The sequence below is a fragment of the Micromys minutus genome, assembly GCF_963924665.1.
Source record: "Micromys minutus genome assembly, chromosome: 9".
Taxonomy (NCBI): domain Eukaryota; kingdom Metazoa; phylum Chordata; class Mammalia; order Rodentia; family Muridae; genus Micromys; species Micromys minutus.
This window is the reverse complement of record NC_137978.1, coordinates 26,246,359-26,269,538: the sequence shown is the minus strand read 5'-3', so window position 1 is coordinate 26,269,538 and position 23,180 is coordinate 26,246,359. Positions and strand designations below refer to the sequence as shown.

The 23,180-nt window shown below is 49.8% G+C and overlaps 1 protein-coding gene across 1 annotated transcript in view; it reads left to right on the top strand.

The window, feature by feature from the left end:
- ACOT11 (acyl-CoA thioesterase 11) overlaps nucleotides 1–23,180 on the top strand; it is a 45,616-nt gene that overhangs the window by 5,113 nt on the left and 17,323 nt on the right. Inside the window, exons 2-3 of the mRNA XM_080921750.1 lie at nucleotides 20,815–21,028; nucleotides 21,481–21,550. Coding sequence (XP_080777876.1) covers nucleotides 20,815–21,028; nucleotides 21,481–21,550 — 284 coding nt within the window. The remainder of the gene's footprint in view (nucleotides 1–20,814; nucleotides 21,029–21,480; nucleotides 21,551–23,180) is intronic.

Below are 23,180 nucleotides of genomic sequence, written 5' to 3'. Positions count from 1 at the left end.
TAGCCTGAATCCCCTTGTTCAGCTTCAGTTTGACTATGGAGGCAACCCCAGTGAGTGGCTTTGCTGTCATTTTTGTTCATTGAGTGTAGGTCAGGGGACCCATGCTGTCTGAGCTGACCCCACAATACATGCTGGAGTCTGAGCTACAGTACCCCACTCATCATAGTGCTATAGTGCAGCCATATTGTTCTCTGGGAGCCTTGGGGAGCTGCCCACTGCTTTGCCGGACAGTGGAAAGGTCCAGAGACCAGCCTCAAAGGCATTAATTCACTTTGCCTGTGTAGTTCATATCCTGCTCTCTGAGCCAGATTCCTCATCTGCAGGCTTCTCTGAGAATCCTTGTTAGAGCTCTGGGGTGGGCCACAGAACCACGGGGTAAATAACCATCTTCTGTTTCTCATCTCATGTGTGTGGGTTTCCTCCGTGGCTCAGTGGCAGGGCTTGTCGGTCAGGTGAGAAGGTAAAATGATGGTGTCTGCTGAGGCTCTGCTAAATGTCAGGTGTATTTGAACCCCTACCTGCTCTGTGACGCTGTGGTGTTCAACTGGCTTCACAGGTGTGAGAGTCAGGCCCTGGCTTTACATCACTTTGAGTTAGAGAATTCAATAATCTTGTCCAGGGGCTGGAGAGGAGGTTCAGTAGTTAAAAGTACTTGTTGCTCTTCCAGAGAACCCAGGCTATATTCCCAGCAACTCACATGGTGGCTAAAAACCATCTATAATTCCAGTTCCAGGGCATCCAGTGCCCTCTTCTGGCCCTATGGGCACCAGGCAAAGCACCCATGCACATAAAATAAAAACAAATAAATTAGAAAAGTCTTGCCTGACCCCAGCTCCAGCTGAGCAAGGCCCTGGGTGCTGTGGCTTCTCAGCATGTCCTAGGCTGACCTGTCTGAGCTGGCAGCCTGATGTCTTTGCCTTGGGCCTGCTGTTCTGAGACTACAAGGACAGATGGCACAGCCAGCTGGGTCCTTTGCCAGTCCTCTGGCCAAAGGCCTGTGTGTGTGTCCCTGCCATTCCAGGAGTAGCTTCCCTGCAGGTAGAAGATGACATTAGACTCATGACAATGTTGAAAAGGACCTGAGTACTTTGGGGACATTGGAATGAGACAGAACAGACCTGTCCTCCAATGCTCCTAGGCTGATAGGACAGCTCAGGTGGGCATAAACGAATAAAAACAGCACATTGTGACTAGACTGTGGCAGAGGAAGGTTGAGGTGGCTCTCATCACTCAAGAGGGGTCCAGGTAGGCTTCTTGGAGTAAGTGACATTTAGCTTAGTATGTAAGCTCTCTAGGGGAGGAGGCAGGGTTCTGCAGAGACACTTGCAGGGGGGGGCAGGAAAGAGCAAGAAAATGATGTGTGACTCCCTGAGTACTGGCTTTCTGGCCCCCTCCTATATGATATAGGTATCTTTCCACAAGCTTCCTCGGTAGCCTTAGCCACCCTCTGTGGGTCAATGAATGCTACTCGAGGCAGCCCCCAGTGGGCAGCACTGTCTCTGGGAGGAAGAGAAGCCGGACTTCAGCTCCACATTCGTGCCTTAGGGAAGCCCATGGACAAGCTTTAGCTACCATCCAGTGCTGGAGGGAAGCCTGTCCCTGGCAGGGTGTATAATGTGTGTACAGGACTCCAGTGGAATGTCTGGAAGGCTGACACACGGTAGAACGCTGCATGCTTGCCTGCCCTCAGCCCTCCTCCACTCCTCAACCCTGCTCGGTATCCGAGACTCCTTGGTCTTGAATTATGTGGCTGAGGCTGTCCTTGAACTCCTGATCATTATCCCTCCAACTCCCAAGAACTGAGTTATAGGAGGGCATCACTATTGACCTTCTTAGGGTATTTTGTGCCTCCTGACATGGACATTTGCTTCACAGTTTAGAAAGTTCTATATGAACCTCACCTTGGTTCTTCGGAGACCTAGGGAACCAGCCCCAGACCAGGGACCCAGACTAGACTTTGGCTCCACACGCTCACTAGAGACCCGTGGGCCTATTCTCACCTATCTCTCCACTCCTTGTCCTTGTCCTATCTGTGACTTGAGAACTGGCTGTGATCCACCCTAGGGTGTGGTCTGGCCTGGGTCAGAGGCCTGAAGGGGGAGCTCCCCATGGGCCTCCATAAGGCAGCTCCTCACTTCCTTCAGATCCTGTCTGAGGCCTGAAGAGACCAGACTAGCATCTTGTTCTTCCCCAGAATAGAGCCCTGTGAGGAGTGTGTGTGTATGTGTGTGTGTGTGTGTGTGAGTGTATGCACATGTCAGTGTCTGCGTGTATATATGTATGTATGCATGCATATGTGTATGTGTGAGTGTGTATATGTATGTATATGTTTCTGTGTGTATGTATGTATGTATGTGTTTCTGTGTGTATGTACGTATGTATATATGTATGTGTGAGTGTGTATGTGTGTATGTGAATGTGTGGGTATATGTGTGAGTGTATATACATATGTATGTGAATGTATGTGTGCGACTATGTGTATGTGTGGTATGTGTGTGTGTAGATGAGAAATTCTGATTAGTTCTTTACTGTTGGTGCATGTGTGTTGCCCACACGTGTGAGCAGTGCACATGGGTGGAGGTTAGAGGAGGACATCGTGCCCTGCTCTGTCACTCTTCTTATTCCCTTGGGACATGGTCTCTCGTTGAACCTGCAGCTAGGCCACCCCCTCCCCATCATATTGATGGGCTTACAGACCCACAGGGCCATTGCTGAGTACTGGGTTAAACTCATGACTGAGCAGCAACTGCTCTTATCCACAGGGCTATCTGCCCACCCCTCTGGCTGGTTCTTTGCTAGTTCTCTCCCAGACTCAGTGTCCTTACTGTCACTAGGAATGTGGGGTCCTCATGGCCCCTGTAACTGAGCAGCTTTATATCATCTGTTTCTGTGATGGAGAAGACTCATTTTAAAAGAGCAAGTGGGGCTGGTAGGATGGCTCAGTGGGTAAAGGTGCTTGCTGCTAAGCTCTGTGACCTGAGTTGGATCCACCTGCAGGAGGGGGCAAATTGGACTCTTACAAGTTGTCCTCTCGCACGCCTCACAACCCCCCACCACACAAATAAATACAATGTAATAATTTTTTGTTCAAAAGAGAGCAAGTGGTGACCAAAGGCTTAATGACTGGGCCAAGGGGAGGGACCATCTTTAAAGGGAGCCGGGTGTGGAGGGGAAAGCCCAGGTTGCTTCCCAGCCCCCCATCAGCCTCTAACCCAGGGCCCTGAGGCCCTCTGAGTCAGCCTAGTCCCACCTTCCTCCTTCTTTGAAGATAAAAGTAAGGCTTCAGGGCAGCAGGGCTGAGGTTTGTCTCATTTCACAATGGATTTTGAGCCTGCTGCATTGGCCCTTTGGATGGGGAGTGTGCAGTCACAGCTTGGCAGTTTGGATGTCTTTATCTGGAAAGATTTTTCAATCCCAGGAGGGACCACTGGTCATACCAGCTCTGTCTGGAACCCAAAAGGTAACTGTGGAGAGTCTCTGCAGTGCCATGAGCTGGTGACCTGATCCTCAGTGTCCTTTTGCAATACCTGTGGTGGGTGACCTTCCCTTTGCCCTTTACTGGCCAGTCATGGTGTGTGAGCGTGTGTGCGTGCGTTCTTTCTCCTGCTCATGCTTCCTTTCCCCCACAGGTTCAGTTTGGGTCACCATTACCTGTTACTGAGTAGAGTTGAGGATGAAGAGGCACACAGTAGGGTCACTCCAGATAGCAGATTTCTTTAGAGGATCTTTGAGCTTGTTGCCTGAGTACTTCTTAGATGCTAGGTACCCATCCTGTGGGCAGCTCTCCGGCTCTGGAGATCCCTCCACCTGCTATACTTGCCAGCAGATGAACAAACTCCAGTATTTCTCAGTCTCCATGCAAGCAAAGCCATTCTGGTCCCAGGTCACCAATCTGTGACTTCTTGTATGGTTCTAGTTTCCACTTGGCTGCCTCTCTCAATCATTCTGACTGGACTCCTCTCAATCAGCTCCTTTCCCATCTTTCTTTATGATGCTAAGCATATCCAGGAGCCTGTCTGGGGCTCTCCCTGCACCAGGCTGGTGGCTCCCTGGGTCTTTTTCAGACTTCTTCATCTCTACCCCTTATGTGGGAGTATGTGTCCCTGTCTACAACCTCTCCAGAGACTGTGTCTTCTGTCATTACTAGGATTGAAATGCAAACCACCCTGAAGCTCGTGGCTTAGCAAACCCATCAGTTTGTGATGCATTGTGATTTGTGGGTTGGAAGTTTGGGCAAGGCTGGGCAGAGCTCTGCAGGGCCATTCATCTGCCCTGAGGGGCTCAGGTGGAGGTTGTCGGCGGTGTTTAGCTTGTAAGCAGGTTCAGTGGGGGCCTAGCTCACTGGCTGCAAGGCTGGGTTTTGCTGGGAATGCTGGGAATCCACCCACGTGTGGATTCTTTGTTGTGACAGTCTCAGAGAGTTAGATTTTTTACCTGGCAGCTAGGTCACCCAGGGTAACAGTTCCAGGAGGCCTAGGAGACGCAGCAAAACTTCCCATGACCTGGTGTTAGAGGCATTGGTTGAAATGTCACTGAAGGTGACTTAGACTCTAGGGAGAGGAGGTGGAGTCCTGAGAGGAGCCTCAAGGCCCTCGTGCCCTTTGACCTACTACAGGTGTAGAATCCTGTGTCTTTCAGAAGGCCCATGTGCTGGTGATTGTGTTTTGCTGGTTGGTTTTGCAGGTGTGTAGCCCTCTTTTCAACAAAGGGGTGCACATCAGAACTGCGATACATCCAGTGAATGTTCAATAATATCTGGAAAATTCTTGATCCTTATCTTTATTTTTTTTTCCTGGTCCCCCCACCTCAGTGCTAACACTTCTTCCTCACATCAAGCTCCACCCTCCCATCTCTCTTCTAAGCATGCGCTCTCTCTTACAGCCTGCAGTGCGGACCTCTGAAATCTGCCCTTGGCCAACACTTTGGGCAGGCCCTGCCCAAGCGCCATTGCTCCCAGCTAGCAGCATAGGAGCACTGAGGACTCTCTTTGTCTTTCCTCATCCTAGAGGACACGCAAGCACACACGTCCAGTGTGGAGAGACCTGAAAGGCAGGTCCCAACTCCTTCCACTTACAGACTCCAAACTTGAGGCAAACTGGCGCTCTGGGGATTTGCCCAGCCTTGGACCACGTGGACCAGGCTACCCTCCTGACTTCTCACCTACTGACCTCTGGTGGTCACACCTATCCTCTTGGGCCTTTGCATGCTCTCTTCTTAGAACTGCCCCCACACCCCACGCCTTTCCTAATAGTGCCTCCCCATTCATTCATATATTGGCCAGCTCTCTGCTGGAACCCTCCTACACGCTTGCCTCAGATTGAAAAATTACCTTCTCCCTCCAACATATCCCCTCTCCTTTTGTTTTATTTCTTTTTTTGAGACAGGTCCCCTCTCCTTTCTTTCTTCTTTTCTTTTTTGAGACAGGGTCTCATGTAGCCTAGGCTGGACTAAAACTGTTTTGTAGCTGGGATGAACCTTGAACGTCTGATCCTCCTGCCTCTGTCTTCTAGATGTTGGGATAGTACCACAACTGTTTTATGCAGTGGTGAGGATCAAACCCAGGGCTTTCTGAATATTAGGTAGGGATGCTACTCACTGGGTCACACCTCTTGCTGCTCTGTGTTTTCTTCCTTTCTTTAAATGGTCTTGTGAGAGAAGAGATTCTCTTCAGTGTTCTGGTCCCACAAGAAATGAGTGGAACTTTTTTTAAAAAAAGATTTATTTATTTTATTTTATGTATATAAGTACACTGTCGCTGTCTTCAGACACACCAGAAGGGGGCATCTGATCCCATGACAGATGGTTGTGAGCCACCATGTGGTTGCTGGGAATTGAACTCAGGACATTTGGAAGAGCAGTCAGTGCTCTTAACCGCTGAGCCATCTCTCCAGTCACATGGATGGGAGTTTACAACAGAGATAAACAACAGTGATCTGTAAGTTGGTTTCTTTCTACCTATCTGCCTTACCTGGAATCCTCCACGGCTGGTTTCTAGCCAGCCCTCAGACCTGCAGCTAGAGACCTAGCCCAGGCTGCAGGCCACGCATAGATTGTGCCCTTCCTGTTCTCCCTCCCTTTGTCCTTTCTGAGGGTTGTCACATTCCTTCTGGTTTCTGGCTTACAAGGTTGGGCCTCAAGCAAAACCCCAGCCTGGAGCTGCCTCCTCTGCACTGAGTCATTCCTTTCTCCCCTCCCCCACCCTACTGGGGCGGCAAGCCTCAGCCACCACAATGCTATGCTTTGGTTACACTAAGAGCTGCCACAGTTGAGTTTGTGGATGGATGAAATCATGAGGCTGTTTCACATAACAGCTATTATTAAGCTAGAACCAGCCCAGTGCATAACCAACCTAAACCAAGGGGACGGTGACAGAGTGCTGGATGCAGGTCCCCTTGCTTTGCCTTTTGTCCAGCCTTTCAGGCAAGTGCTGATGTCCAGGCCCGTCTTCATTCCAGCCATTTGATGCAGTACTGAGTCGAGAAGGAACGTGGGGCTCCATGGGACTGGTCCAGGGGCTCCACGGGAAACCCCTCTGGGATCAATCTCCAGTTCCTCACTGAGCCCCGATGATGTTTTGGCCTTGTACAGATGCAAAAATTTGAAGATAGATTATTCCTGGCTCGCGTTCCTCCCAGTGCCCACTTGTTCCCACCGACACCCCTCCCCCCAGCTTCTTTCCAGTAATCACAGACTTTGATTCCCAGAGTCTGGATGGCATTCTGGCCATCATCATCTGTGGATGTCTGCAGAGGACCACAGGCTCTGCCTGTCCAGCCGTGATTCTCAGTTTAAATGAAGCCCTAATATAGAAGACAGCTTTGCGTTCAGTTGGCAGTAATGGGAAGAACGGGAATGTTTTTCTCACAGGTCCCAGCTGCCGTCGAAGTGTGTTCTGCATGTGTAGCTGTCCTGTATCCCTGGGACCCACAGGCTGCTCTTGTGTCTTTCTGCAGTGCCTTAGCCTTTTAACAACACAAAGCATAGCAGTTTTGGTCAGGACCTTGTGTAAGCAGTTAGTCAACTGCCTTTCTGCGATACTCCAGTTCCCATTTTATAGATGTGAACAGTGAGGTTCAGCGTAGCTTAAGTTATGTATGACTCAGGGTTCTTCAGCAAACATCCAAAGTATCAAGAATCTGCTGGGCTTGGTCACAGACCTGTTGCCAATCACCCCCAAGCCTTTATTTGTCTCTCTTTTCTTTCTACCTTTCTTGTGTTTTTTTTTTTTTTTTTTAAAGCAAGCTTTCCTCTTGGCTCACACGGGGTAGGGACTAGTAGGTGCTGGGAGGCCAGGACTCCCCTGAGCCAGAGGCTGGGGGAGGAATGGGGTTGTAAGGACTGAGTGCCTGCAGAGCTAGGGAGGAACCGGGGATGTAAGGAGTGTGCCTGCAGAACTGTCCGCAGAGTGTCTGGTCCAGCCTTAGCCATAGATTGCCTTGGCCCTGCTCAGCATCTCCTACACTCCCTGTGTGTAAGTGATGTGTTCAGTTGGTAAATCCTAACCCCTGCTTCCGCTGTTCTGCAATGCTCCTCCAGAATGGCTTTCCCCCTTTCTGCCTGTCTGCCTGCCTGTCTGTCTGTCTTTCTTTCTTTCTTTCTTTCTTTCTTTCTTTCTTTCTTTCTTTCTTTCTTTCTTTCTTTCTTTCTTTCTCCCTTCCTTCCTTCCTTCCTTCCTTCCTTCCAGATTTGTTTATTTTATGAGTACATTGTAGCTGTCTTTAGACACATCAGAAGAGGGCACTGGATTCCATTACAGATGGCTGTGAGCCACCATGTAGTTGCTGGGAATTGAACTCAGGACCTCTGGAAGAGTAGTCAGTGCTCTTAACTGCTTGCTGAGCCAGCCATCTCTCCAGCCCTGGAATGGTGTTTTAAACACAGAAGAGAACTAAGTTGGGTTGATCTAGAGGAGGCTGGGTGGGGGTGGGGGTGGAGAGAACAGAATGGCAGGAGAATTTGAGGGGTGAGAGAAGGGTCCCCACTTGTTGGGGGAAGGCCTGGGCACCATTCCCTAGCAGGGTGGAGGCTGGAGGGCTGAGGGAGCAGCTGGAGGGGCCCAGCCAGGCTGCCAGCTTCCTGGGACAGGAAGTCTTAGCTGCCCAAAGTCTCAAAAGCTGTGAGCAGCTCAGGCCCGGGGAATGTGCGGTGTGGAGTGGGGATCAGGAGGGGCCCCTTTCCTGTTCCTCCCCTCCCTCTCCCTCTCGCCCTCCCTCTCTTCCCTATCACCTTCCCTCTCCCCCTCAGTGCATGCGCTTTTCTACTTGTTTGTTCCCTCCCAGCCTGCTTCTCCCCCAACCATCTCTTTTCTGTTCTCCTTTCCTCCTCCCTGTGCCTTTTCTTCTCTCTCTGATTGTTTTGTTTCCTCCTCTCTCTGTAACTGATTTCTCTCCCTCTCTTTTTTTTCCCTGCCCCTTCCCACTTGTTCTTGTTTCCTCTCCAGAAGGAATTGTGGCTGCTGTGCCCAGCTCCCGGGGGTAAATGAAGTGGCTTGCAGGATGGTAGGGCCTGGGCCCACTGCCTCGCTTCCTGTTGCTATGGTAACACAGAGACAGGGGCAGACTGCATTCTTGGCCATGTGGTGGGGAGGGTGTGAAGGGTTCTGATGGGGAGAAGCCAGGTCTTGCCTTCACAGTCCCCTGAATGGCAGGCTGACTTCACTGTCAGGGTTCTGTATAGAGAAATTTCTGAATGTCAGTGGGGGTTTTGGGCTGGGTGTGGCCAGAATGTTGGGGCATAGGGGAGGTAAGTTCACACTAGGGTTGGACTGCTTGTGATCAAAGCATTCTAGTCACTCTCTAGGGCTCCTGGTGAACGGGGGTGGGGTTTGGGGGGTGGGTAGCCGCAAACAGTCTAATGTAGGAGGCCCGCAGTGAGGTATAGAGGCCGAGGGTGAGAGATGAAAGCACTGAGTCGGAGAAGGCTTTACAGAAGGGAGAGAACCCTCTGTTTTGGGGGCAAGCAAGCTCATGCTAGACAGCGGTTGCCAGAAGGTGTGGTGATCAAAATAAGGTTCCTGACCAGTCTGTCTAGATGGACAAAGTCGTTTCCAGCATTTCCCTCCTTGGTGGTGGATCAGCAAACAGTGTTTGAGAAAGTTTTGATCCAGGTCCTGATACCATCATTATCCCTGTAAGAAGACATGAAGGGATGTGAGGATTCTCAGGAAACCCAGATATAGATGTGGGTGCTGGCCTGGCCTGCCTGTGGTGGAATCAAATGCCCAGAGACAGAAATGACGATCCCATCTGCTAGATGGGAGAGAGTACAGTGTCAAGCAGCCTTAGAGTCTGAGCTGCACAGGTGTGCACCCAGGTCTCAGTTCTGTCCTTGTCAGCTGGGAGGTCTGTGTGCAGGTGCAAGCAGTTTTCTCTTCTCGAGCCTTCGCTTCCCCATCTGTAAAATGGGAACGGGGCTATTATGGCTGTGTGAAGATTAAAATAGTAAATGCAGCTGGGCATAGTGGGTGGAAGTCTGCAACCTCAGTACATGGAAAGGTCTTGCTAGTTTAAGACCGGCCTGGGCTACATGGTAAGTCAGCTTTGGCTCAGAGTGAGATCCCATCTCAAAAAACCAAATGTCTTCAAAGGAGGGTAATTATTCTCCTTACCTGCCCATTTTTCCTCCAGCTTCATGAAGTAAGGCATCTGAGTTCTGAGAGGGTGAAATTCTTGCTCGTATCGTATAGGCTGTTAAGTTTAGGTACAATGTAGGTATAATGTCCAAGCGATACAGAGACGTTGGAGCAGGCATGCAGTCCGGGGGAAAGCTGAGTCCTGGTCACATGACCCCTGCACCCTTGGGTGTGACAGCATCTCCTATGTTTCTTGCCTAGTCTGTCTCTCATCTGGGCCCCGACTCTGGGATGGCAGCTGGCTTAGATGCACTTACTCAGGAGTCTGACCCAGCCTGGTGGCCTGCCCTGGAGCAGATGGAGGTCAGAACCACTGTGATTGGTTATGCCCTCTTGTTTACACCTGGGGTCAGTCATGCTGAGTCTTTAGAGTCTCCTTTTACAAAGAAAACTGGCTTATTGGAGTGCCAGGTGGCTGTTGAGCAAAAGAATATACATCTAAGTGGGCAGAAGGGAAATGGGCAGAGATACTTGGGCTGGACTAGACTCAAATGCCGTCCACAAACTCCAGAACCTCCCTTCTCCATGTTCCTGTCTCCCACAGCGGGAGATGAGCTGCTAGGTTCTGGGGTAGCTAGTTACTTGTTCTCCAGCCTCTTCCATGTAGTGCACCCCACCATGGCACCTCACCGTGAGCCTGGTGCCCATGGTTTCAGAGATCTGTGTTAATCCTCCAAACGCCTTGGATGGAGCTGGGGGCAGAAATGTCTAGATTCGTGTGTTGCCATAACTCGTCGCCGGAAGCTTCAGGTAGATGTGCGACAGTAGAGTGTGTGCTGCCGTCTTTGGACAGCTGACTTGCTGCGGTTTTAGCTTTGGGGTTGGTGAAAGAGTGGAGGATGTTGGTCTGCTAGGTTAGTTACACATCCCAGGAGGCTTCCTGGGAGTTATGAGTATGTCGGGTCACATATGGAGATGATTATGATGGCTTTGAGGACACCTACAGATGACTATAACCCCAGCACTGACACAGGAGGAAGGTTGTGAGTGTGAGGCCAGCCTGAGCTACAAAGAGAGACTTTGTCTCAAAGACAGCTTTGGCCCATCTGTCCACAGTCACAGTGTTCAAGTCAGCCAACAGCCCTGCCATTTTCAGGACCTTCACCATAGATGTGGCTTCTTTGAGTTTGGTTCAGAGGGGATGACCCTGTGATGATTTGAACTTCTGGTTTTGCTCACTCATTTAAGACCTGGGACAGAGACCTTCTGTGGCTCTGTTTGGCCACTGATGTTTCACAATAGGAATTATTAATTCCTCAGCCCTTCTCAGCATTGAGGTGCTGGACAAAGGCTGCAGGTAGCCAAGGAGGAGGCATAGCCTCTGGTCCTGGCTCTCTGACATAGAGCTGAGCTCCCTGGACCCCCTGTTGGACCTCTTTGGGCTCCAGTACATTTCGTCCGTGAAAGCTCTTCTGGTATTTGTCCATGAGTCAGGCGGTGTGTGTGGGGATTGCATTTAGACAATCTCTGTTTGATCTGATCCCCTGCCAGCCCCTTGGTGGGCCTGGGCAGTTCTGGTGACTGGCTGATAGCAGGCATCAGATTACAGACGAGGTTATTTTTATCCTTGGGGCGGAGGGAGGCAGGTAATGTCTGCTGAGTTCTCGAATGGGGTGAGGAAGCAGGGGCTCACGATCTGCATTCATCCTGCTTGTGGCGTTAACTGGAATGGGGGACCCGTTGAACAAACTCTTGAATTTGCTTCACAACAAGCCAGACTTTTGTCTAAGGCCACGTGGGTACTGAGAGTGGAGGGAGGATTCCTGCCCGTGCGTCATCTCTAACATTCCCACAGTTAAACACTCGTGTTGTTGTGGAGAGCAGAGCTGGGGGGGTAGACGTGCCTTGGAGGCCTTTAAAGCAGTTCTTCCTACAGGGAGCCTTTCAGGGCCGGAAGGTCTTAAAGACAGTTTGGCCACGGGCCATTTGAAAGATGAGAAAGTGAGGCTGGAGAGCCGTGTTCCTGTCCTTCAGGCTTCCACCACGTGCCAGATGTTATGCTGGCACACCCTGCCTTCAGCTCCCCCAGCTGAACACACGAGTGTGGGAGTGCAAGTGTGTGTGACTATGTGCAGGTGGCTGGGGTCAGAGGTCAATGCCATGTGTCTTCCTCAACATCTTCGTTACTATATTTGTTATGACAGGGTCTCTAACTGAACTTTGAAGCTTGCATACATGTATATTTTGAGGACCTATTTTGGTTTCTTTAAAAATTAAAAAAAAAAATTGGGGCTACATTAGGAGTAAGAGGGTTTAGACAGGAGGTGTTTCTGTTTAACTTTGAAAAGTACTTTGCGCGTGTAGGCTTGTGCTTATGTGGTTGCTCACGGGGGTTGGGAGAGGGTGTCAGAGTCTCTGGAGCTGGAGTTACAGACACTTGTGAGCCTTCTGAAGTGGGTGCTGGGAACTGAGCTCTGGCTTTCTCCAAGACCTTCACACTCCTCCCTTCTGACCAGGTCTCCAGACCCCCCTATTTAACTTTCTTCTCTTTCATGGGTGCTCAACCCTCACACATGTATGTCTGGACACTATGAGGCCATTTCCATATCCTGCCCAGCACTTATTTATTTCCCACGATTTTATTGTTTTTTTTTTTTTTTTTTTTTGAGACCGTGTCTGTCTGTCATACTTTTTGTTGCAGTGGCAAAAGCACAGTGACCAAGACATTAAAAAAAATTATTTAATGTATGGAACCCACTGTACACTCCAGAAGAGGGCATCAGATCCCATTACAGATGATTGAGAGCCACCATGTGGTTGCTGGGAATTGAACTCATTTGGAAGAGCAGTCAGCACTCTTAACCTCTGAGCCATCTCTCCAGCCCCAACCAAGACATCTTTTAACTGAGAGGTTTGCTTACAGCTTCAGAGAGGGAGCCCATGACCAGCATAATGCGAAGCATCACAGCAGTCAGGAAGGCATAGAACTGGAGAAGTAGCTGGGAGCTCACATCCTGTGTGCAAGAAGAAGGCAGAGAAAAGAGAGCGCTAACTGGGAACTCTGGGGAGTCTTTTTAAACCTTAAAGCCCAAGCCGGGTGATTTATTACCTCCTCCAATAAGGCACCACCTCCTAGTCCTTCCCAAATAGTTCCATCAACTGTGTGTGGGTGAGGGGCAGAATATGTCGACCCAGGGCAGACATACAAATATATGAGCATACAGGGCCATTCTTATTCAGAATACCACCGTGTCTCTGTGTATCCCAGACTGGCCTCTAATTTGCCATTTCCCTACAAGAGCAGCCCCTAAAGTGCTGGGATCACAGGCCTGCACTACCATGCCCAGTTCCTCCCTGTGGCATTGAGTTCAGCTTTCCCAGCGGGCTCACTAGCCTCAGGCACTAGGCAGATATGGAAACAGATGAGAGTGACCCGCTCAGGTCTCCTGGGACCGATTTATATTCAGCTCTAGGAGGCTGAGTGGCAGGACTGAAGACATCAGCTGAGGCTGGGCTTTGAGGGGCAGAAGGGGAATGCTTGTCCCTAGCATAGCCTTCCTTTCCTGCTTCTTCATATTGAGTTCAGGTATTTCTCCCCCTCTCCACCCCAGAAAACTCAGGGAGAGCTCAGAAGTAAGGCAAGCCCACTGTCTGCACATGTAGCACCCTGATCAGCTCATCTCAGCCCATGGCCTCTGGTGTGGGACGCAGGGCCCTGCACTCTGTTCCTTTCTCCGTCACTGGCTGTGTGACTTGGGGTCATTTTATTCACTTCTCTGAGTCTCTGCCCTTCTTACATCTAGGACTTGCAGAAATGTTTCGAGAGCTACCCATGATCCTTTGCTGGTGGTCTTGGGATGACTAGAGTACCACGTGCCTTCTCTTCTCTGTGCTTTGTCAGTTAGAGGTCAATGCTGTACTGTGCAGGGTAGATAATAAAAATATAGAAACACCTATCATGGCCCTGACACTTATGCTGACATGGAGAAGATGCCTAACCAAAAAACACTGGCTCTTTGCTCTCCTGTTCCCAGACTTGAAAGGTACAGTGCCGATACACTGTAGCAAGAAAGAATGTCTAGATGCTTGCTTGGGTCCTGCTGTATACCACCTGTGTAGCCTGGTGGTATAGACAATGGGAGGCCTGGGGAACCAGCCTCTGGGCTCTTTCCTTCCAATCCCTTTTTTAGGATTGGAAGTGTGTGTGTGTGTGTGTGTGTGTGTGTGTGTGTATGTGTGTGTGTGTGTGTGTGTGTGTGTGTAGCTGGGATCTCTGAAAGGCTGGGGCCATGGCCTCCTTTATTAGGACAGCATCCAGTTTAGGCAACAGCATTACATGGCTCGGTGCAGGCAGTTTCAGACAATGAGGCCTTTCACGAGGCCTGCCTGGTGGCTCCCAGGGTGGGCCAGAGGGCTCTCTTCCCACCTCTTTGTGGGATGCTCTTCCAGCTCTCCCTGGGGCCTTGGAAGAGACGGGATGGGGGAAGGGAGGGAAGAACTCTGAGTGTAGACTGTGTCAGAAATTAAAGCCTTGCCTTGTGGTTCAGGGGTCCACAGATTGCTGGTGTTTCAGATTCTCCCAGCCTCCCTTCTGGAAGCTCATGATCACCATCCCCTAACCCCTGCCCTGGGCTGCCCTGTGGCCCTGCGGTATCTGTGGTAGAGAGGACAGCGTCTGACTCAGTTTCATAGTACTAAAAGTAAGTGCTCAATAAATGTCTGCATGGATGGAGGACGCCAGGAATGTTTCCTGATTGACCTTCTTAGTGTCACCACTTGGAGGCAGGTATTATTATTATCTTTGTCGTTGTTGTTTTGAGACAGGGTCTTTCTATGTAGCTTTGGATGTAGCTATGTAAACCAAACTGCCTGCCTCTCCTCCCAGTGACAGGATCAAAGGCATGTACCACCAGGCCTGGCTTATGATCCTATTTCTATGGGTAAGAAAACTGAGGTTGAACAGCTTGCCTGAGTTTGTACAGGTTCATTATATAATTGCACTCAAACCTAAGCCAAGTGATCTCAACACCTGTTTCATGATGAGTTACCTCAAGGGCTTCTTAGCCAGTGTCTTCCTCCAGGATACTACATCCCCCTTGCTGTAGGACTGCCACTCCAGAAGGGGCCCATAAACTCTGTGCTCCCTGTCCTCACTAACCACTGTAGGACATTCCCTTCTGCAGGGCTTTTCAGGATTGAAAGGGACCCCCCTCGGCTTGGCCTTCAGTCACCTAATACCATCCGTCTCCTTTCTTCACTCTGTATCTGATAGTGAGGAATGTGCCTGGTGAGGACTGCTCTTTAGGAAGGGTGGAATGCCACAAAAAGACCTGAGGCAGGGGCATTATGAAGATCTGATTAGGTCTCCCTAGGCATAGCAAATGGCTGTAGTTGTGGGCTTTTAGTTGAGTCTGAGAATGCCCAGTAGAGTGTGGGGGCCTGAGGTCAGGCTGTGAAAATACGTACAGTTAGAAATCCAGGGTCCAGAGTGGGCAGACAGTGAGCTGAACTGAGCGTTTGAGGAGCTGGGTTCACCCGGACTTGGCTACTAGGACCATGGAGGAAATAGATGGGACGCCGTTAGGTTGCTTAGCAGCAACCCTGGCTCCTAAAGGTTTCTATTGGCTCCTTATCTAGAAATCACTGGGCAGCCTTTCCCTTTATGTCTCAAACCTCACTGTAGAGGGTTTGGGCAAAGTGGTCTCTTCTGCTCTGACCCAGTGGGGTGACAGGGCCAGGAGGATGGAAACCAAGTTCACGGCAAGGTCAGTTGGGGTCAGGACTTAAATCTGGCCAGGTTTGGGGGTGACCCGGGGCCAGTGCCTGGCATAGCTGCAGCCTGGGAAGGGCTGATTCTGACCTCCACATGCCCGCCCTCCCTGTCAGCTGTTTTGGCCCTACATGCCTGGCCCTGACTTTATCTCAGCCTTCTGCCGTCTTGGGAGGAGTGGCCATGTTCTAGAGTCCCCATTGGCTAAAGCTTTCCTGGCCTTCCACATTCCTGCCTCCTGCTGGCTGTCTGCCCACCTTGGCTCTGGGAGTGAGCAGATTGCTTTGGAGCTCAAGGAGCCAGTGGAGTCCAAGACAGTTATGCGATAGTAATTGGAGGGCCTGATCCTGCCGCCTGAGCCCTGCACCCCTCCTTTTGCAGAGTAGGGGGACAATAGCAGCACCCTGCTTGCTTCAGGCAGGCACTGAGCGCTGCTCACCCGAGCACGGCCTTTCTGGTTCACAGGGTGATGGCCCTCATAGCTTTCCACTGGAGACTAGGCAGGTCAGAACTCAGGCTAGGACCCAGAAGCTTGGATCTAGGGCTTGGCTCAGGGAAGAAAGGGCCTTTCTTTGAAATCGCATAGTGTCTGAGGGACAGGATGGGATTTGTACTTAAGTCTGTTTCTGTCTGTCTCTCCGCTGAGGTCTTACTGTGTGCTGGCCCAATGCATCTTGTACCCTTTGCATTTGACTTAGGGCCCAGTGTGCAGAAGAGGTGCTTGTCAGGTGAATAAATGAATGAATGAATGAATGAATGAACAAAAGAGTCACGGAGTCATTAGTCCTGTCTTTAGACATTATGGAGTCTGGGATGGCCACATTCCAGCACGGGAAGAGGGAGGCTCTCAGGATTGAAGCAGAGGAGCAGAGAGGCTGGATCCCAAGTACTGACTACTGGCCTGGGCTTAGCTGTTCTCCGTTTCCTCATCTGTAAGATGGGCCACGGTCCCTGCATTCCTGGTGAGCATCCTGTGAGGCCAAGGATGTGGTAATGCAGGACACCGTGTAGGCATGTAGGTCTTGACTGCGTTCGCGATCACCAGCAGGAATCCCCACACAGACTTCTTTTGTTTGCCTACCTATCCTCTGCATCTCGCCTCCTGCATTTCCTCAGCTCTCTCAGGGCTTCTGTCCAGAACAGTGGTTTAAACCTGTGGGTTGTGACCCCTTGGGGTTCCACCAACCCTTTCACAGGGGTCGCATGCCTTATAGCCTGCGTATCAGATATTTACATGACGATTCATAACAGTAGCAAAATTACAGGTATGAAGTAGCAATGCAATAATTTTATAGTTGGAGGGTCACTATAACATGAGGAACTGTAGCAAAGGGTTGTGGCATTGGGAAGGTTGGAATCACTGGTCTAGAATGTTCTAAGAGCTTCTCACCCTGTAAATGATGTGGGAAAACAGAACCTACCTTTCTGGGCCACCACACCCAGAAATCTAGCCACCTGCATCAACATCCATGTAAGCTCCCAGTGCACAGGCAGGCTGGAGCCGCCTTTGGCAGTGGTTTCCATGGCAACAGGACCTGCTGCTTCAAGTGTAAGCAGGCAGCCTTCAGGCTGCCTTTGAGAGCCTGAAAGATGGACAGCTGTTTGGTGTGGACTCCCACCCAGGCTAAGAGTCTCTAGGTCTGCTGTCTCCCGCTCCCACTGCAGCCCAGCACTATGCGTGGCACCCAAGGACTCTTTCCCTATCTGTCCGTCGGTCCTACCTTCCTTTTTTGTATGCATTTTCTTCTTTCTTTCTTTCTTTCTTTCTTTTTTTCTTTCTGTCTATCTTTCTTCCTTTCTTTTCTTCATCTTCTTCATCTTTCTTTTCTTTTCTTTTTTGAGACAGGGTTTCTCTGTGTAACCCTGTTTGTCCTGAAACTCACAGATTTGCCTGCCTCTGTCTCCCAAGTGCTCAGGGACTCTTGGAAGAAGCTGCATCTCTGGCAGTTCTGGGTCAGACAGGCCCAGATTGTCTCCATCATCCTAGCAGTCATGGGCTTTGAATGACTTACCATTTATGCTTTGAAGTCCTCAGGTTAGCTGCAGGACACGTATGAGAGCCTGTGGCCCACCAGCCAGCTGTGCTCTCATCCCCTGTGAGCTGAGCTAGGCTCATACCTGTCACTGTCATACCAACACTTTGTGCTGCTGCTTCCAAGGCCCAGAGCCTTAGCCTCCTCTTGTCCCAGGAGACTCTGGGGGCAGTGTGTACAGCTCACAGGAGCTCAGATCACATCCAGACCCCTGAGACTGCAGCTGGGCTTTGCCTTTGACTCCAGCCTCAGTTTCCTTGTCTGTGACATGACAGCTACCTCACAAGTCTGTTGTTGAAATGAAATTAGATTTATCCGTGTGAAGCACTACAGAGAGTATTCAGAACATAAGAGCTATCTGCCAACCCTAGGGTTCGCTTTTGTTTTCATTGCAGTTGTTAGTTGTTTATGGAAAGAAATGACTTCTTAGCCCGCATATTCAGGAGCACGGCTCAGTGATGAGAATCTATGGAACTCAACCCGAAGAATTCTTTACTTTCAGAAATCACTTTGCCTTCCTCATCTCTTTAAAATCTTTCATGGAATCATGGTTTCTGCATGCGCCTTCTTTTTTTGGTTCTGCCATACCAAATTTACAGGAAGCTGCAATTCTCAGGGCCACCGTGATCCAACAGTATGACCCTGCAGACGCTTGGCCTGAGGGCCGTGCAGCTGAGGCTTACACTGGGAGTCATGGAGAGCCTTGGGCCTCAGTGTCTGCAATGTGGTCAGCGTCAGATCAGATCTTACTGTTCTCAGTGCCATTTGGCAATCAGCTTTTACTTTGCTCTGTTTGTTTTAGAATTTACTACTCTAAACATTTCTCTTTCCTTTTCTTCCTTTCTCCTCCTTCCTCTTTGTCTTTCTTCTTTTTTAAAGCACTGTCTCATTATGGAGTCCTTACTGGCACAAAGCTCTCCATGTAGTTATGTCTGGCTTTGACTCAACAGAGATCTGTATGCCTCTGTTTCCCAAGTACTTGGATTACACACATGTACCACCACGCCTGGAAATTAAAATGTATAGATTAGTGGGATTAACTGCTGATATTGAGTACCCTTCACCACTCACTAGCTCCAGAGCAATTTTTAAAAAAGATTTAGTTATTTTATGTATGTGAGTACATTGTCATCTCCAGACACACCAGAAGAAGGCATCAGATCCCATTACACATGGTTGTGAACCACCATATGGTTATTGGGAATTGAACTCAGGACCTCTGGAAGAACAGCCAGTGCTCTTAACTGCTGAGCCATTTCTCTAGCCCTGCCTCCAGAACTTAAAGTCTTCTTGAACCAGAGTGTGCCCTCTGCTCACCCCTTTAAACAGTAGCTCAGCTCCAGTTCATCTCATTGTACTATGAGTTTGATCCAAGGATGTCCTATGAATGACATCTGGTGTTTGTCCTTCTGTGACCTCTGTGTCTCAGTATAATGTCTATACTTTTCATTTATTTATGAGACTATGTCAGAATTTCCTTGCTTTTTGATGCTGAGGTAGAGACCTGTGACTCCTTCATGTGTGTACCTGCTACATTAAAAAATGTATCTAATTAGTTTATTTGTATTGTCTGTGTATGTGTGTGTGTGTGCAGGTGTACCAAAAAAAGGCGTCAGGGTCTTTATTTATTGCCTTCCACCTATACCTTTGAGGTCGAGTTTCTCCCAGAGCTCGCATTTTCTTGGCTGGGATGGAAGCCAGCAAGCCTCAGGTTTCCTCAGATCTACCAAGTATGGAGCTCTGGGTAGTCATTGCCAACCATTTGACACATCCGAAGAACCTGGAACCCACATATGAGAGGTGCGGCTTCAAGCTTGGTGACCCTTCCCTGTTCTCAGGCAGGATGGTCTCATGAATGCCATACTTTCTCTCCTGGCTCTGCCAACCTTGGAGCTAGGGTTCCAGAAGTTTGTAAGATGCTCAATGTTTTAGTTACTTTTGCTGTGTAGAGCATCATGACCAAGGCAATTTTTAGAAGAGTGTACTGCAGCCTCACAGTTTCAGAGTGTGAGTCCATGACCATTTTGGCAGCAGATAGGTCAGCATGGCTTGGAGCAGTAGCTGAGTCACAACCCTGAGGCACAGAGCCACCCTGGGAGTGGCATGGGCTCTTGAAACTTCAAAGCCTGCCCTAGTAACACACCTCCTACAACAAGGACTTTGGATACTTTATGGGTTCTTCTTTCTCCCACCCTTCTCCACCCTTTCAACTGATAATACTAGATAGGATAGGAAAAAAAAAAAAAAAAAAAAAAGAGGGGGAAGGGGGTTATGTTATCGTTAGATTACTTCCTGCTGAAGTTGCTCAAGTTCCTTGGGGCAAGTTTCATCTTCACTGACAGGATATCTAATTTCTTACTGTTGTTTCTTCTTTGTGCACAACTACTTAACAAACCGTGACCAACAACAAACAACCAACAATCCAACCGTACCCCCATCCCCAGGGCCTTAGCATTTATTTATATACCCTCAGAAAAGTCTACTGAATTCCTAACATTGCAAAATCATAGAAACTCTTTGATGCTGGAAAAATTATGCCCCTGTTAAAGCACGAGGCAAATCATAGTCAGCTGCTGTGGACAGTCTGAGTAGCCCCATATTCCACACCTGGGATTAAAAAATATTCTTATAAAAATATTCTTATAAGGAAACAACACTTCCTGATCCTTTCTAAACAGGACGAGGGACCAAACATTCACATATATGAGCCTCTAGGGGTGTGGAAGGACATTCTTACTCAAAACACCACACTTAGTTTGTTATGTGGGTGCTGGGATCAGAACTCTGGTCCTCGGACTTTGCAGCCAGTGCTTTATTATTTTTTTTTAAGATGTATTTATTTATTTTATGTATGTGAGTCTTCATACTGTAGCTGTCTTCAGACACACCAGAAGAGGGCATCAGATCCTATTACAGATGGTTGTGAGTCACTAAGGGGTTGGTGGGAATTGAACTCAGGACCTCTGGAAGAACAGTCAGTTCTCTTAAGCACTGAGCCATCTCTCCAGCCTCAATAAGGGCTCCTAACTGCTAAGCTATCTGTCTAGCCCCCCACCACCTTTTTGACCCCTCAAGAGTGAAAGTAAGGAATCAAATATGGCAGCATGTCTATAATTCCAGTTGTCTAGAAGCCGAGGAAGAGCAAGAGCTCAGAACCAAAGCTGTGGAGCCAGCTTTAAAGAAAGTCAGTGTAAAGGAAGACTTTAAAAGTCGTCCACTAGCTGTAACAAAGAAGTACACAGTCTCCTAAGAGGGAGTGGGCACAGATAACATTCCCCTGAACTCGGAGATCCTGGGCTAGCGTGGGTGGTGACCACTCCTGATGAGGCTGGTGGGAGCTGGTCCTAGCAGCTTCTCCCATTCTGTATACTTGAGGTGTCAGGGTTCGGCAGTGCAGAGATGTGCAGAATGCTGACCACACTGTCCTCACCCGTCCCCAGGGCTTCGCCTCTATGTTCTCTAGTCGCACGTCCCGGAAGTCAGTCTCTCATCCGGGGCCTGGAGACGCTTCCACCATGGCAGAGGGTGAAGAATACCGGAACCCTACGGAGGTGCAGATGAGTCAGCTGGTGCTACCATGCCACACTAACCACCGTGGGGAGCTGAGCATTGGACAGTTGCTCAAATGGATTGATACCACAGCCTGCCTATCAGGTGAGGCTCGCCATCACCTCCCCGCCGCTTTCCCTGTAGAAACTGGGCGGGGCCTCAGTTTTTAAAGCGGATCTCTTCCTCCCTCATCATTACCACACTGTTACCTTCTGTCCCTGTCTGCCTCTACTGCGCCCTTAAGCACAGCGATTTTCCAATTGGCAGGCTGGTAAGGGCGGGACACAGGGACTGACCGTGAATGTTCACGATCCCTTCCATGTTCAGCCTCTAGGGTCTAACAGTGACTTGGCTACACCAGCAGCGTTTGAGAGGCCCTGAGGCAGCTGTGGGGTCAGGGAAACTGCTCCAGAGCAGACCCAGGACTAAAGCAAGGAGGCAGAAATGGGGGAGGAAGGATGGGAACTCGTTTCGGAGAAGCCTCTGGAAGATGCTTGGTTAGAGGCTCGTGTGGCATGGGGTGGCTGCTAACATCTGGCTTTCTTCTCCTGAGGTAGCGGAGAGGCATGCTGGCTGCCCCTGTGTCACAGCCTCCATGGACGACATCTACTTCGACCATACCATTAGGTAAGAGGCCCTCTGGCTTGATTGTCCTCTTGGTCTCTCTCCACCCCCCAGCCCAGGGCCTGCATCCCAGTCTCCCCACCCAGCAGACTGTGTGACACTTAGAGCTGACTCAGTTGACCGGTGGTGTTGGAGGGTGTCTTGGGTGTGGGACATTCTTGCGCAGGCGTGTGGGACGGCAGTGGGTTAAGGGTGGGCTTTTGCTTTGTGCCACTTTCTGGTCAGGGTGGGGCCGGGGAGATTGGCTGAGGTTTGTATTGGGAAAGGCTCCTCTGGTGGAGTATGGAGACCTAAGACCAGGCTGTGGAAGTGTGCAGAGCCAGCAGCTTGGGTGTCTGTCATGTGGTGCTCTGTGACTCTGGGTAAGTCTGGTTCCCTTTCTGGCCCTTGCTTCCTTACCTGGCAAATGAAAGGACTTGGCGTTGGTCAGGAAATAGCTCTTTTAGCTCAGATATTTGTTCCTGGTCACTGGGCTATAGGGAGTACGGCCGGACCGACTCTAAGGAGCCAGCCCCTTTAACAATGACAGGTCGACTTTTAAATGGCAGACTCTTAACTGGCTCATCTCAGTACACATGGTCACCCAGCACCGTCCCGCCAGGTGGCTTTTTAGTTATCACTCTTTCAGTCTTCTGGCTCTTTCCCAGAGTCCTGTCTCTGCCTGGATTTTCTGCCTGTCCTCTCCTGTTCACCTACAGGCCCTCCAGCTCCTTATTAAACCATCCAGAAGGTGATGGAGACGTTTACAGAGATGGGATGCTTCATTGCACAGTACACAAGAGATGATTCCGAAAGGGAGGCCCCTTGACAAGGCACCGATGTATCTATGCTAGAGGAGTGAGCTGGCAGCCAGTGCTCCACACCCCTCCAGCTCTTACTCAGGGATACCTTTATTTTTCAGTGGCTGTACCGGGTCCCTCACACGCTTTGCCACTGAGCCTCATCATGCTGGCACACAAGAAGGCTGCTGATCCTTTGGCCCAGGACAGGCCTTACATAGCTGCCAGCCCAACCCTAGATAATGCCATCCATACACAGGTCATCAAGTGCTAAGGCCTGATTCAGTGCTGCCGGGTGCCCTGTGTGTGACTAATAAGGAAAGTCGGCTGGTTCCTGTACTATGTTCCTTGTTCAGGATTAGTTAATGCACTGGCTAGTTTTATGTCAACTTGACCTAAGCTGTCATTTGGGAAGAAGGGACCTCAACTGAGAAAATGCCCCTGTCAGATTGGCCTGTGGGGCATTTTCTTAATTGATGTGGGAGGGCCCAGTCCACTCCTGTGATGGTACTCTGGGAAAGTGGTAAGCAGCACCCTCCATGGCCTCTGCTTTAGTGTCTGTCCCCAGGTCCCTGCCCTGGCTCTCTTGGATGATGGATGAACTGTGGTGTACGACTGTGAATGAAAAAAATACCCTTTCCTCTTCAAGTTGCTTTTGGTCATGGTGTTTCATCACAGCCATCGAAACCTAGTTAAGATAACTCAGAGGTTAAGAGTGCTGAATGTTCTTTCAAAGGTCCTGAGTTCAATTCCTACTAACCACATAGTGACTAGCAACCATCTGTAATGGGATCTGATGCCTTCTTTTGGTGTGTCTGAAGACAGCAACAGTATCCTTCCTTACATAAAATAAA